The sequence below is a fragment of the Lutra lutra genome, chromosome 1, assembly GCF_902655055.1.
Source record: "Lutra lutra chromosome 1, mLutLut1.2, whole genome shotgun sequence".
Taxonomy (NCBI): Eukaryota; Metazoa; Chordata; class Mammalia; order Carnivora; family Mustelidae; genus Lutra; species Lutra lutra.
The window spans coordinates 66,498,884-66,513,966 of NC_062278.1; the positions used below are offsets into that span (position 1 = coordinate 66,498,884).

The 15,083-nt window shown below is 43.7% G+C and overlaps 1 protein-coding gene across 1 annotated transcript in view; it reads left to right on the forward strand.

The window, feature by feature from the left end:
• Positions 1-1,199: 1,199 nt before the first annotated feature.
• The window catches only part of UPK1B (uroplakin 1B), a 28,487-nt gene continuing 14,603 nt past the window's right edge, over positions 1,200-15,083 (forward strand). Inside the window, exons 1-3 of the mRNA XM_047725676.1 lie at positions 1,200-1,362; positions 12,604-12,691; positions 13,708-13,908. Of these exons, the coding sequence (XP_047581632.1) occupies positions 12,623-12,691; positions 13,708-13,908 (270 nt within the window). The 5' untranslated portion in view covers positions 1,200-1,362; positions 12,604-12,622. The remainder of the gene's footprint in view (positions 1,363-12,603; positions 12,692-13,707; positions 13,909-15,083) is intronic.

The following is a 15,083-nucleotide window of genomic DNA, read 5'->3' on the forward strand; positions in this document are numbered from 1 at the left end:
AAAGCCACCTTCCCAGGGCACCTATACCTAGGACTGTTCACAGAGGGGCCCAATGCAAAACAACTTGGGCAGGCCATCTTCTTCTGGAGCTTTCCGGATGGAGGGAGGGGGGTGCCTGAGACTTTCCACCTGCGTGGCAGTTTGTCTTCTCTGTCTGCCCAATCCTATTTCTTCCCTCTCCTTCCAAAGGCGTTAATCGCAAGGGCATTCTCTAATAAATATATTGCACACAAACTTGGTCTCAGAGTCTGCTTCCTGAAGAACCTAACCTGTTACAGAGATGACCCAGACCCAAGAGAACTCCTGAGTCTACTGATGAAAGCACTCAACAAATTCTAACATTACTGCCATCACCCATCCTTAACTGCAGGCTAAATAACTACCGTGTGGGGCGCCTGGGTGGCTCAGTGGGTTAAGCCGCTGCCTTTGGCTCAGGTCATGATCTCAGGATCCTGGGATCGAGCCCCGCATCGGGCTCTCTGCTCAGCGGGGAGCCTGCTTCCTCCTCTCTCTCTGCCTGCCTCTCTGCCTGCTTGTGATCTCTCTCTGTCAGATAAATAAATAAAATCTTTAAAAAAATAAAAATAAATTTTAAAAAATAATAAATAAATAAATACCGTGTGCCTGAACCATGATATGTTATGCAGAGGTCAGCAGAAATGTTCTTGGTGCTGGGTATGACGCTCAGTGGCTCCAGAGGAAGAGAAGGGGAGGGGAGGAGAGGGAGAGGAGGGAGGGGAGAGGAGGGGAAGGAGAGGTGGGAGGGGAAGAAAGGAGCAACATTAGTCTTATTAGTCTTTAGACCACCTATAGTGTGAGTGTTAATCAGGGAATCACTCTCCCCCTAAATGTAACAAATGCAAGTTATAAAAACTGAAACCAGACATGGCCTTGGGCAGATAGACATGCACCAGCATGACTATGAGTGGTCAGGACAATAAGTAGGCCTTTGAGGGCACAAAAGCAGAAATAAGGATCAAATATTTAAAAAAAAAAATTTTAATCAAAACAAAAACAAAAGCCCTTGAGTAGTATGTGTTTCAGAAAAGCCCAGAACTAGAAGAAATCCAGAGGAGCAATGAGCTAAGCCCTGTCAAGGTGCTTCCATCTGTCAGAATTGTACATTCCAAAGTAGCAGAAATCTACGGTCCAAAAACTTCCTGTTACTTCCGGCCTCGGCGAGGCAAGCTCAGACAGCATCAGGCTCAGCCCATGTGAGATGCCTCCTCCCAATCACAGACCACTGCTCCTGGTCCAGGAGGCTCAAAGAATTGGTGCTGGGTAGAAAAGCACCTCAGGCCAGAACAGCTTGCAGAGTGGGCGGGCACAGCACAAGAAGGAGGAGAAGGAAGAGAGGGCAAGGTGAGTAGACTGATCTCACTCTGCTGGGAAGCCAACTGCACGCTCAATGGTTGGGTTGCCTTCCTGGGAGGCGAGCTGGGGTCTGAAAGGGCAAGGGGAAAACAATAATTTCCTCATGAATAGATCTGTCATTTTTTATAATAAGACTACTATAACAACTTTGTTCTCTTTTACTTTAAATGGTACAAATTGCTTTCTTAAATCATTTGATATTGTCCAGTTCTCAGAACTGAGGTTAAAATTCTGGGAGTATTATTCACCTCCCCTGATTTCAGCCTCCAATTTCCTGACAGAAAGACCAAGGCAAATCCAAGAACCCTGGGAAAAATTTTATCTCCTGATTAAAATTTCAGATAGATCCCTGTGGACCCCAATTTCCTGGTAAAGTCAGAGAACCAAAAAGAAGATTTAAGGAGGAGCACCTGGGTAGCTCAGTGGGTTAAAGCCTCTGCTTTCGGCTCAGGTCATGATCTCAGGGTCCTGAGATCGAGCCGCGCATCGGGCTCTCTGCTAGGCAGGGAGCCTGCTTCCTCCGCTCTCTCTGCCTGCCTCTCTGCCTACTTGTGATCTCTCTCTCCTCTCTCTTTCTGTCAAATAAATAAATAAATAAATCTTAAAAAAAAAAAAGAAAGAAAATTTAAGGAAATGGGCCATGTTCTTTCTTAATAATGTAGTAGGGAGAAACTTCCCTGGTAGTCTTGTCAGAAATCATTTGATCCTGCCTACTCATAATGGGATTTGTAAGGCAATTTACTCATGTTTCTTCTCTGCAAACAGTTCTGCTTAGCAAATGTGTCAGTTGAAATAAGTCAACAAATTAGCTTTATCTATGCAATGTTATTTTTACATAATTTATTTTTACTCTTCACCAATTAGTTGATCTACAGGATCCACAGGTCCTAAATATATTTTTTGTTCTAACAACATTTCTACATGTAATATGAATTAACTTTCAAATAATGCTAGTATTATTTTATGTAAGTTTAAAACCCCACTTGTAATTAGTTTCAAAGATTTTGAACACATTTTGAATTTCATTAATTTCAATGTCTTTTTTAAATTAAAGACAAAGTTAGTTGACTGTTTCTTGATATATATATGTATTTTTATATATTTAAATAGTTTTCAAATCTTGTAAAGAAATGGTTTTCCTTTTGATTAGCTCTTCTCAACAAGGAGAAAGTTTTCTCATTTTGCTTTCTGCTGCAACAGACTTTTTTCCTTTCAGCTACAATAGGCTTAAAAATCAACTCACTTTTTTTTTTTTTTTAAATCATCTGGGAAGAATAAAGACTTGTAAATCCAAAGGGGAATTTACACACCATTTAGTTAAGAAAGACAAATGAAATCTCAGAATTTCTTTTTGACCTCTCCTGCTTTGCATTCTTGCTATGAGCAAACACTGATAAGCTCATGCATGCTGCCCACACCCCTGATGTTCCCTAACTGGGGCAAAGACCAAATTCATGAAGAGGTGCTCTAATCTTACCTCCCAGGAGTCTCCATAGCATTCTTGCGCTGGGGTTTGGCTCCCGCTGGCATGGCCCATACTTAGGGTCCTCACTTGGCTGAGAATGCCTGAGCCATTGCTTCCATCTTAGTCCTGACTTCAGGTGATTGAATGACTCTAAGGTCAGCGTGACAAGCATCAGGAGTCCAGAGGAGTAATATTAATAGAACTCTGTGATGATGGAAATTCTGTAAGATAGTCAATAACTACATGTGGCTGCTGAGCACTTAAAATGGGGCTAGTGCAACTAAAGAAGTGAATTTCAATTTTATTTAATTGAGCTAGTTTGAATGAAAATAGCTACATGGGGCTTCCAGTTACCATATTAGTGAGAATAGGTTTAGAGCTTTAATGGAAGAAAAACCAATGGATAATGTGAGCCCTACGTGTCATGGCCATGGGAATGAGCACCTCTTTTCATCATTCCCAGGGACTCATCCTACCCTAAACTTAAGCAGACCAGCAATTGTTCTGATCTGAAATCCCCACACCTATCTTTCTTCTCCCCTTTAAGTCATACAACTGTCTACTCTTGTCCTGGGTTTCAAGGTCAGGGGTGAGGCAACAGCACAGCGTGTTTCTTATTTCTTCCTCTCCTATTTCTCTATTTCTTTTTCTTTTGTTAATCCAAATTTCTCTAGCGTAAGCTAGAGGTTAAGGTGTGGTTTGCGTGTTCTCTGGTCCAACAAACTTGAGTGAGGAAAAGAGGTAATGAACTTGAAAAAATGATCTCATGCTTGGTGGGAGAGTCTCACTTCTTTTTCTTCTACTTTGAAAGTAGTTTATTTAGTGAGCAATGGTTTTTAGACTTATTCAATGTGTCTGGAAACATCAACATTATGGATATGAGTAATTTTTATAAGAAAACAAACTGAAAGGGCACAAGAAAAAAAAAAGAAATAAAACTCTAGCCTTTTCAAATGTTTGCATTCCTTAGAGCAAAGGCGCTTCTGGGACGTTGAGCAATTTAGTATATCATCATGGTGCCAGGCCACTGGGCAGTTTTCCACAGGGTGGGGCTCACAGAGGCTATTCTTGAATGTGGAAAACATTTTGAGGCAAGCCGCATACTTTCAGTCAGGGGTGATAACATTTTTGAAGTGGACAGTCGCTACTTGGCTCTCTGTCCTCTACCAATCCCACCTTTTAAAATTTTCCTCACCCCATTTGCTTTTTTGCTATCCCTTCCAAATTAAAAAAGAAACCTAATACCTCTGTGGGAAGTGCTATTTTGGAATAACATGGGAAAGTTTCCATAGACTCCATATTTGAAAAAGACGATACATTCTGGAGGCTACAAGGGAAGGTAAGAGGGAAAGCACATCATATTGTCAAGACTCAGTCTCTACCCACAAAAGACAGATCCAAGACCCAAGATCATGAGTTAGGTTAGTCCACTGAGATTCTACACTCCTTGAGTCTCTTTCTCCCTCATGTGTCTTTCCTCTCCCTTTGGAAATATAAGGAAGGGTTTCGATAAAATCATTCACAACGAGGAATTGACATTGATGACTCATAAGACTCACCGTGCCTCTTTTATATGGATGTGCATTCCAATCAGGAGCAAAGGAATGATTCTCTTGTGGATTTCAGAAAATAGAGTACAGAGTGAGGAAGACTGAATGGAGGGCAAAGACAGAAGGCTCTCTCCTTGCCAGCTTTGTTTATATGGCTCCCTTCATGGCTTAATCTGTAAGAGAAAAGAGCAGGGTAGGGCATGGGACTGTCTCTCAACTTTAAAGAAACATAAAGGGAGGTGGTGTCTACCTAAAAAAATAAGAATGATTAGTGACAAACTCAATAAAAGTTTGTTAAGAGTCAGGAGATCAGGACTTGAATCTTGACTCTGCAAACAACACATCCGTGATCTTGAGCAAGTCACTTCCCCTCCAGGAGCCTCAGTTTCCTCATTTGCACAAAGAGAGGACTGACTACAAAGCCTCTACATCTTCAGCCAAATGAAGAGACAATTGTTTTAAGGAAATGGCTCACGTGGTTGCAGGGCCTCACAAGCCCGAAATCTGTAGGGCTGCTGCAAATTCAGGAAAGTAGATGATGTCACAATCTTGAGTCTGAAATCTGTTTTTCTGTTCTGCAGTTTGGGGGCAGAAATCCTTCTTCCTCCAGAAATCAGTCTTTGCTCTTAAAACCCTCAACTGACTGGAAGAGGCCCATTCATGTTGTGGAGATAATTCCATTCATGATGTGGAGAAGGAGTCTGCTTCTTTCTCTCCCTCTGCCTGTCATTTCCTCTGCTTGTGCTCTCTCTCTGGCAAGTAAATAAATAAAATCTTAAAAAAAAAAATATCTTCACAGCTGTGTCTAGACCAGTATTTGACCAAACAGCTGGGCACTGTATCCCAGTCAAGGCCTTAGAGAACACCCTGGTTTATATTCTGTAGGTAGACTGGTGTCATCTGTTTCTCTTTTTGTTCTCTCTCTGGGCCTGTCCTCTCTGGCAAGGGCAATACATTCGTAATATCTCCCTCTCTCCTCTCTCTCTCTCTTTTAACAGCCATCGGTGTGAAAATTTGTCAAAACTTTTCTTGCTTTTAACTTAAATAAATTCATTAGTCTGCCCTGGTGCACAGGCATCCAGAACCTTCAAAGAACTCTGAACGATGAGCCAGGCCTGATGGTTTTCTTTCCTAGAAGTCATGTTGCTTCTGCTCCAAGTATGCCAAGAACCCCTTCCCAGATGCTCCTCCAGCTCTCTATTAAGGAAGTTGCCTGTTTTCCAGAAAACTTTCCTAGAAGTGTTCCATACACTTTCCTAGAAGTGTTCAACACAGATCATTTGGACACAGAAACAATGTAATATCATTGTTCACATTTTGACCACAGTTTTCCAACTTCACTCTTGAGTATCTCCTAACCCCCTGGGAACAGCCTGCTAGCTCAGTACTTTTCCCACATCTTTCATTCCTGTTAGTTCTAGAAGTTTGGTTGGTAGCCACTCTGAGGCTTACCATGAGGCTCAGGAATTCAGAGTTGATGAGGGAAAGCTCTCCACTCTTGCTTCAGCCAAATTTTGATCTGTTTTTATATATTAGCATCTCATATTAAAAATCACATGTCTTTTGAAATGTGGCTCTGTGTTTTAAAACAAAATTAAATCACTAGTTTTAGGTGTTTTCCCCATTCAAGTCTGTTGGCTTAGTCTACTTCAAGAAATTGAGGCAAAGGTAAGGAAAATGAATATTGGTTGGGTAACTAATACTGTGTTAGTATTCACCTATATTCTCACTGAATTTTCACAGTAAACTTTTGAGTTAGTTATTGGGATACCCATTTCGAGATGAAGCTCAACAAGCTTAAAAAACTACCTGAGCTCACAAAACTGCTAAGCAGCAGGAATGCCTGGGTGGCTCAGTGGGTTAAATATCTGCCTTCAGCTCAGGTCATGATCCCAGGGTCCTGGGATGGAGTCCTGCATCAGGCTCCTTGCTCAGTGGGGAGCCTTCTCTTCCCTGCTTATGTGCTTGCTCTCTCTCTCTCTCTCTCTCTCTCTCTCTGCCAGACAAATAAAATCTTTAAAAAACAAAAACTGCCAAGTAGCAGAGCAGAGATTCAAACCCAGGTCTGTCCAAATCCCCTGCTCTTCCCACTTCACTGAACTTTCTAACCTGTTCTGCAATAGAGGTCTCGGCAAACAAGTCACTCATATATTCATTCATTCATTCATTCATTCATTTATTCAAATACACATTCTAAAATCTACTTTATTGGCCTTTTGTTTAGCAAAATTATTTACTGAGTGCCTACTATATGTCAAGCACTGTGCCACCTTGGACCTAGAAAAACGAATGAAACAGGGTCCCAACATCTCCTCCTGCTTCAAGACTCTTGCAATAAGGTGCAGGGAACCCTTTGTACATGGATACCAGGAGAAAATAATGCATAAGGGGAGTGGAACAGAGTATTCCCTAAGTAAATTCTGAAGCCCATGCACAGCAGAGAATCTTGGGTGTTAGCTGGACATCACCTCACAGCCCAGAGCAGAGGCACTAGAGCTAGCCAAAGGCCCAGTGAGGGAGCCCAGTGACTGGGTGTTAACTGTTCAAGAATGTGGATGGAATGCAGAGAGGTTCCCTCCCATACAGACATGCTGCTTGGTACCTGACTCTGGCCACACCCCAAGCACAACTGGGGAGCTTTTTTCTTGTCCCAAAGAGATGATTCCCCACCCCACCCCATTAATCCTTCCATGGAAAATAAGAAGCAGCACACATGGGTAAAGCCTATAGATCCCTACAGCAGAGCACACCCTATGCAGAGGACAGAGGGAAGGTAGAGGGGCTGCTTCCCCTCAATCTGGAAGATGTTATCTCCTGGCTATGTCCTTGTGTCACTGGTACATAAAGCAAAGCCATAGCCCAATTTCCTGCCCTACCTAAATATGCCCCTGGTTATTAACCATAATTTCTTGGGTTTATAAACAGAGTATTTGCCAAACCTTCCCCCATCTTTTACCTCAGCGATCACAAAGACCCTGTCAAACACATTGTGTTCTACCCATTTTATAAATGAGGAAGTAGACAGTGAGTGGCATTGCCCAGGGGTATACAGAAAGGCTGCGCAAGAGTGGGGTTGGAAGCGTTCTGATACTACATCCAGGGTCCTCACAGACCACAGCCACCAGGCCACAGCATGAGCCACGAGAAGCCTACACTAGGTTTCCTAACCGCCATCTCTCCTGACATTTGTGACTGTTTGGCAGATGCAAGAAATATTTTAGGTCCCCCAGACACTAACCTAGAATAAAATATAGGTGACCAAGGAGAGGCTAAGAAATGTCTACTCTCGGAGCACCTGGGTGGCTCAGTGGGTTAAAGCCTCTGCCTTCAGCTCAGGTCATGATCCCAGGGTCCTGGGAATGAGCCCCACATCGGGCTCACTGCTCAGCGGGGAGCCTGCTTCCCCCCTTTCACTCTGCCTGCCTCTCTGCCTACTTGTGATCTCTCTCTGTCAAGTAAATAAACAAAATCTTAAAAAAAAAAAAAAGAAAGAAAAGAAATGTCTACTCTCACATTAACCTGCACATGTGCACCTTTTCTTCCAAGAATTTCAGTCCCTAGGAGTGGGTGAGAGAAATGCAAGTTTGGGGTACATCTAAACAAATTTTCTGGAAAAACATGCGAGTGCAGAATCGGATTTGGGGAAAATGTAGAAATACAAGTCCAGTGCCAAGGAGCCTAGGAGACAAGAACCTGGAGAAGTGAATGAAGAGAGGCCCAATGATTCTGACCTTGGCAAAGGCAGATCATCCGAGCAGCAAAACGGACCTGTTCTCTCTGCTTGAGTGTTGGCAAGGAAATGAGCCAGGTGTTGCTTTTAAGATTAGCTCTATGACAGGTCTTTACACACTGTGCAGTGTGTAAGGAAATGATCCGAAGCCGGGCAGACCTGGGTTTGAATCTCAGCTAAGATTGATTATCTATTTATTTATTTATTTATTTGAGAGAGATACAGAGAGGGATAGCTAGAGAGAGGGAGGGTGCACATAAGTGGGGAGAGAGGGCAAAGGGAGGGGAGACACAGACTCCCCACTGAGCAGGGAGGGCCACATGAGGCTCGATCGTGGGACCCTGGGATCATGACCTGAGCCAGAGACAGAGACTTAACTGACTGAGACACCCAGGTGCCCCTGAATCTGAGCTTTTGCCTTTTCTGGCAATGTGCCCTTAGGCAAAGTAAGCATTCTCTCAAGCCTCCCTTTCTTCATCTGCGAAATGGCAAGAAAACGGATTCTCCCCTAGATGTTCCAGGAGAATGGCTGTGCTGACAACTTGATTTTAACCCAGTGAGACTCCCTCACACTCTGACCTCCACTTCAGATGTTACATTTGTGTTGTGTTAAGCCACTAAGTTTGTGGTAACTTGTTACAACAGCTGTAGGAAATCAGTACAGATTTCGGCAAAACAACAACAACAAAAACAATCTCTTGGATCTGTTGAGAGATGAACATAAACGCCTAGCTGAGGGGGTCGTAAGCGCTCATGAAATGACAGCTTTCAACATCGTTTTGTTATTTTGGAAGACAGGAATAAATTCCTAAGTTATCATGTGCCATTGATCCCTTGAGGCCTGAAGGAGAGGAGAATGCACGGGGCAAAAGGAGAAAATTCTAGCTGTCAGTGACTAGAGCAGGTCATGCCCATCACCATATCCCTGCCCTTTCTTAAGTCAGCCCGCCGTCAGGCTGCCACCCCAGCACTTTGTACCACACGCCCGGCTAGATTTCCTCCCTTCATTCTTTTTGCTCAAAGCAACCCCTCATCTACCTCCTCTTTCTTTCCTCCCACTCTTGTCTGCATGGTTCCCCCCAGTCCTGACGGACAACCCTCCCACAGAGTATTCCTTTGTCTCTTTCCCCTTTATAAAACTCGGTGAGGTTGGTCATCTTTGGAAAAGTGTGTTATGAGGCTCAATGAGACACCGGGACCAAATACCATGTTCAGAGTCCCTTCAGCTCCTTTCTGGACCAATAAAGCCCCTCTTTGGTGGGCCTGCCTCCCCTTTTCCTTAAATCCCTAGTCCTGTCTCCCCACTTATTCGACCGTATACAATCATTTTTGCTTGAATCCACGTTGCTGCAATCTCACTTTAAATTCCTTAAAGAACAAATTGCTTTCTTTCTTTTAAACCCAACGAATCAACACAAACAAGCTGCTACCCAGCAAATGGGTGCCTAATCCGTACTGGTCAAAATGGCACTGCCCTTGGCTTCTCCGGGGTTTTGCCCTTTACTCTCTATACTTGTGTTGTCTGAACTTTCGCCTTTCGCCGTCTATTTATTTTTGTCTCTAGATGGTAACTCAACTGGTCGGGAGAAATGTCTGTGCATACCAGTCCGGAACTTTTTGTTTTTTTTTTTTTAAGATTTTATTTATTTATTTGACAGAGAGAGAGAGAGAGATCACAAGTAGGCAGAGAGGCAGGCAGAGAGAGGGGGAAGCAGGCTCACTGCTGAGCAGAGAGCCTGATGTGGGGCTCAATCCCAGGACCTTAGGATCATGACCTGAGCTGAAGGCAGAGGTTTAACCCACTGAGCCACCCAGGCGCCCCCCAGTCAGGAACTTTACAGTTACTGGTCTGGTCACAGGAGAAAAGATCTCCCTTGGTGGAGTTTATGCATTAACCCCTTCAGGGTGCTGAGGCTCAGCTCAGTCTGGCCTGTGACAGTTACTGCAAACATTGCAGGAAAGAATGAATGCCATTTCTAAGTGGAAACTACACAGTAAGATCTTGTAACAATGGCCTGGTTTCTTTTAGTCACTCAGCAAACATTGATGGAAGACCTACGATGCTCCTAATTCTGGGCGCAAAACACTCATGGATTTTAATTCTTTCATTTCCCACAGCAGCCCGGGCAAACGAGTAAGGGAAAATAGGGAAGTTGAGATGATGTAGAAGGCTGTTAATGCTTAGGATGTAACAATGAAGTTAAATTTTAGCAAGGGCTGAGTCAAGCGGAAGGCTTGCCTTCCATTGATTCCCGATACAAACTGGGATGTTAGCCAAACTGCCTCAGTTATTACCTCATGGTCACCTTGCTCTTCTGGGTCTCTGCTCCCTGACTTTTCCTTTCCCTGGAATGTCGGTGAGCCCCACCTTCCTCCCACACTGCCCTACATCTCTAGTCTACTTATCAAAACCATACACTTTTTGCAAGGCTTACATCTTCCCTATTCAGAACTGCCGCAGCACTTAGGGTCTCAATAGATGTAGTAAAGTTATTTAGGAAATATTTTAGCTTCCCTACTAGAGCATAAAATCCCAGACTACTGCAATCTACCTTAGCGACCTTTGATTTAGTACATGAATGCATAAAATCCCAGATTACAGCAATCTACCTTAGCGACCTTTGATTTAGTATATGAATGCAGGAAGTAATTAGTTGCTTAGATCAATACCACAGTAAGAAATCTGGATGGCTTTTCTGAAGGTATTTTAAGTACGAAGGCTAAAATAATTGACCCAAACACTTACCCTCAAGTTCCTTCCAAGACTCCTCAAGGAGAAAGAGGCCCACTTACTTTTAGTACCATACAAAGCACTACACCTCATAAATAATTTCTGGGAGCCAGTGTTGGCTGGTGGATGAGCTTGGGCTCCAGAGCCACTCAGACCAAGGTCTCCAGCCTAGTTCTTCCACTTACTGGTTGCATGACCCCACGGATCTTAAGTACCTAAATTAAAGCTTCAGTGTCCTCACCTGCAGAATGAGGCTCCTCACCTTTTTTTCTTTTTCTATCTAATTGGGCTGTGAGTGTGTGTGTGAGAAGCACCGAGGAGAGCAGCACATGAAAGGATCTATACACCAGCCCGTCTTCTCCCACTCCCTGCCTGGTGCAACAGGGTACTTTTTATTTTTACTTACTTATTTTTTTTCCAAGTTTTAATTTAAATTCAAATTAGTTAACATATAGTGTAGTATTGGTTTCAGGAGCAGAATTTAGTGAATCCTCACTTACATATAACACACAGGGCTCATCTCAGCAAGTGTCCCCCTTAATGCCCATCACCCATTTAGCCCATCCCTCACCCTCACCAACAACCCTCACTTTGTTCTCTATAGTTAAGAGTCTCTTATGGTTTGCCTCCCTATCTGTTTTTGTCTTATTTTATTTTCCCTTTCCTTCTTCTATGCTCCTCTGTTTTGTTTCTTAAATTCCACATATCAGTGAGACCATATAATTGTCTTTCTCTGATTGACTTATTTCACTTAGCATGATACCCTCTAGGTCCCTCCGCATCAGTGCAAATGGCAAGATTTCATTTATTTTTGATGGGTGAGTAATATTCTGGGGTGTGTGTGTGTGTGTATAAATAAATATGTATTTAGATACCACATACCACATTTTCCTTATCCATTCATCAGTCAGTGGACATCTGGGCTCTTTCCGTAGTTTGGCTCTTGTTGACATGCTGCTGTAAACATCAGCGTGCAGGTGCCCCTTCAAATCTGTATTTTTGTATCCTTTGGGTAAATAAGCAGGATACTTTTTAAATCGCCAACTATTTTTGAAAGTAAAAAATATTCTGGGGGCGCCTGGGTGGCTCAGTGGGTTAAGCCGCTGCCTTCGGCTCAGGTCATGATCTCAGGGTCCTGGGATCGAGTCCCACATCGGGCTCTCTGCTCGGCAGGGAGCCTGCTTCCCTCTCTCTCTCTCTGCCTGCCTCTCTGTCTGCTTGTGATCTCTCTCTGTCAAATAAATAAAAATAAAATCTTTTAAAAAAATATTCTGATAATAATGGTTTTTAACAGCTGCCTGTAGTCCATATGGGCCCTATCTGCCAACTCTGGCCATGGGTTTGCCTTTTGGGTTTCGGTTTGCTGTGACCAAGAGCAGGAAGAGCCATGCCAGGACCACTGCCCAGTCTTCCCACATCTGCCCTTGCCCAGGCGCAGGACCTCAGCTCATCACACAGACGTGTGCAATCTGTGTATTCCACACCTTAAAGGACAACTGAAAGTCACCAGACTCCAGCAAGCTTTCCTTTTTTTTACTTCTCAGTAAAATTACGGTTAAAAAAAAAAAAATTGCAACGATTCCCGAACTTAGTAACCAAATTTCCACCCTTGCTAAATGATTGCCTGACTTTGATTTGAATGCTTCAAATGCGAGAAGCTGATCCGCAATGGTGTGAGGTAGGCATGTCGTGGAACGAGTGTCACTTGTCACCTGGTCCTACTCAGTTGTATTCTTCTCTACTGTGTCTCCAGCTTGTGCCAAATCCTGACAATGACGAAAGATGACTCCACTGTTCGTTGCTTCCAGGGCCTGCTGATTTTTGGAAATGTGATTGTTGGTGTAAGTATTTTTCAGGAAACACTATTCCTTCTGTAATCACAGTTTTTGGATTAATCAAAAGTGAGAGTTTAAAGGAAAATAATCTAATTACTGGCTTCCTCTCTCTTTTCTTGATTCCAGGAAATGTGTTAGTAAAATATGTTAGCTAGAACTTACAGAAATAATCATATGTAACTATGTAATATGTTGAAAGATCATGGTTTAAAAAAAAAAAAAAAAAGGTTATTTCCCTCCCAACTTCCAAATACAGAAATCTGAAAGAAGCCACATCCACCACGGTCAGTGTTCAAACATTCCCACCACATGCACACTTTGGTGTTCCTTTCCTACTTCACCTTGGTTTGATTTCCACAGAACTATTCTGTTAAGGCTGTTGGGGACAGATGTTTGCATTTATATGTCCTTATCATGCAGAGGTCAGTACCAGGATGTGACAGTGGCTCAGAGTCCTGGCCGTGTGGGCTCGGTGTACTGACAGAGCACTCGAGAGTCAGGATCACTGGCTCTAAGCCAGCCCTGCCTCCATCTCCACAGGACTTTGGACAAGTCATCGACTTTCAAGGCCAAGAGCCCTCATCTATAAAAGGCAGGGTATGGGAAAGATAACCACCAAGGTTCCTTGGATCTCTGGCACTGATGAGTACGACCAGGACTAGTTTCAATATTACAATTCAGGAATTTGAGGGAAGGGCAGTGGAAGAGGGGCTCTGAAGTTATCTCCATACAAGAAGATATTGTTGAGTGGTTCATGCCCCAAGGACTCTAGATGGTCTAAAATTGCCTGGGTCTTTTCCCAAATAGCAATTAGACAGAGGGACATATGGGAGGAAGCATGCAAGTTATTAATAGGATGGAAGGCGCTGTTTGATTTCCTCATAATGCATTTAAGTCCATGGCTTTGTGCCTACGCAGGGACAGAGTGAGTCTCTCTCATAACCCTCTTCCCACACTTCTGCACCCCTTTCCCAATGCTGCTCTCCTGACCACCGGCCTGATAGAACACCCTTTGCCCCCAGATGTGCGGCATCGCCCTGACTGCAGAGTGCATCTTCTTCGTATCTGACCAGCACAGCCTCTACCCACTGCTTGAAGCCACCGACAACGATGACATCTACGGGGCAGCCTGGATTGGCATGTTTGTCGGCATCTGCCTCTTCTGTCTGTCCGTTCTAGGCATTGTAGGCATCATGAAATCCAACAGGAAAATTCTTCTGGCGGTGAGGCCTTAAAACTCCCTACAGTTGCCTCCTGGATTGATTTTGATGGACTGTTTTTTCTTCCCTGAGACAGTAACTTGGCTTGTGGGGGAGGTAGGAGCAGAGAGAGCCAGGTGAGGGGTGAAAAGGAGGTCAAGATTTGCCCTGCAGTGAAGCTTATCCATGTGGGGGGCAAGGATGTCCTCCACTCTTGCAAGTCCAGAAGATTCCAGTACAGAGAACCCACAGGGGAGCAATCTGGAGGTGACCCTGTTGAGTATTTTCCAAATCTGCTTCTCTACCTGGTGTTGGCATGCTTCCAGCAGGTACAGCCAGGAGCTACCTAGGCCAAGGGAGAGACAGACTGAGAACATGATCATTAGATTTTTTTCTCTTGACAATAAGTAGTCTAAAGTATGATTTTATTTTTTTTAAAGATTTTATTTATTTATTTGATAGAGAGATCACAAGCAGGCAGAGAGGCAGTCAGAGAGTGAGGAGGAAGCAGGCTCCCCGCTGAGCAGAGAGCCCGACTCGGGGCTCGATCCCAGGACCCTGAGATCATGACCCGAGCCGAAGGCAGCGGCTTAACCCACTGAGCCACCCAGGCGCCCCTAAAGTATGATTTTAATATTAATCAGTCATTGACATTTTAGGATATAAAATACAAAATAAGCATGAATTTTTAAGAGAAAGCATGAGCTTTTTCAGACATTTTTGAGCTCAAAGATGATGATTTTGTATAATGACCTGCTTTTCCCATATTTTGCATTCACTCTACTTTTCAGGGACTCTAGAAAACCTTGATGCACAGCACTATAGAGTACAACTTCAGCTCCTAACCCTGTGCCCCACAGACAGGCTTCTGCCCTGAGCCACAGACAGCCAGGTCATGCCTTGCTTTGTATATAGAAGCAAATGTCCAACCAACAGAGCTAAGAAACCTTGGTATTGGATCTAGACCTCTATTCTCTGCCCCCATGCTCAGGACAATGGTTTCTCACACTGTGATGGGGTCCCACACCCACTCCCCACCCTGAAATAACTCTCCTATCCAAATGTCGCAGGACCTGAGTTACATCTTTACGAAACAAGCCCAGCAACCTAAGATGCTTGTTGGTTTACTTTTCCTGTGATCTAAACATTGTCCTAGCACCCAGGGAATGCAGAACATTTACATTCTCTGATTCCTTTAG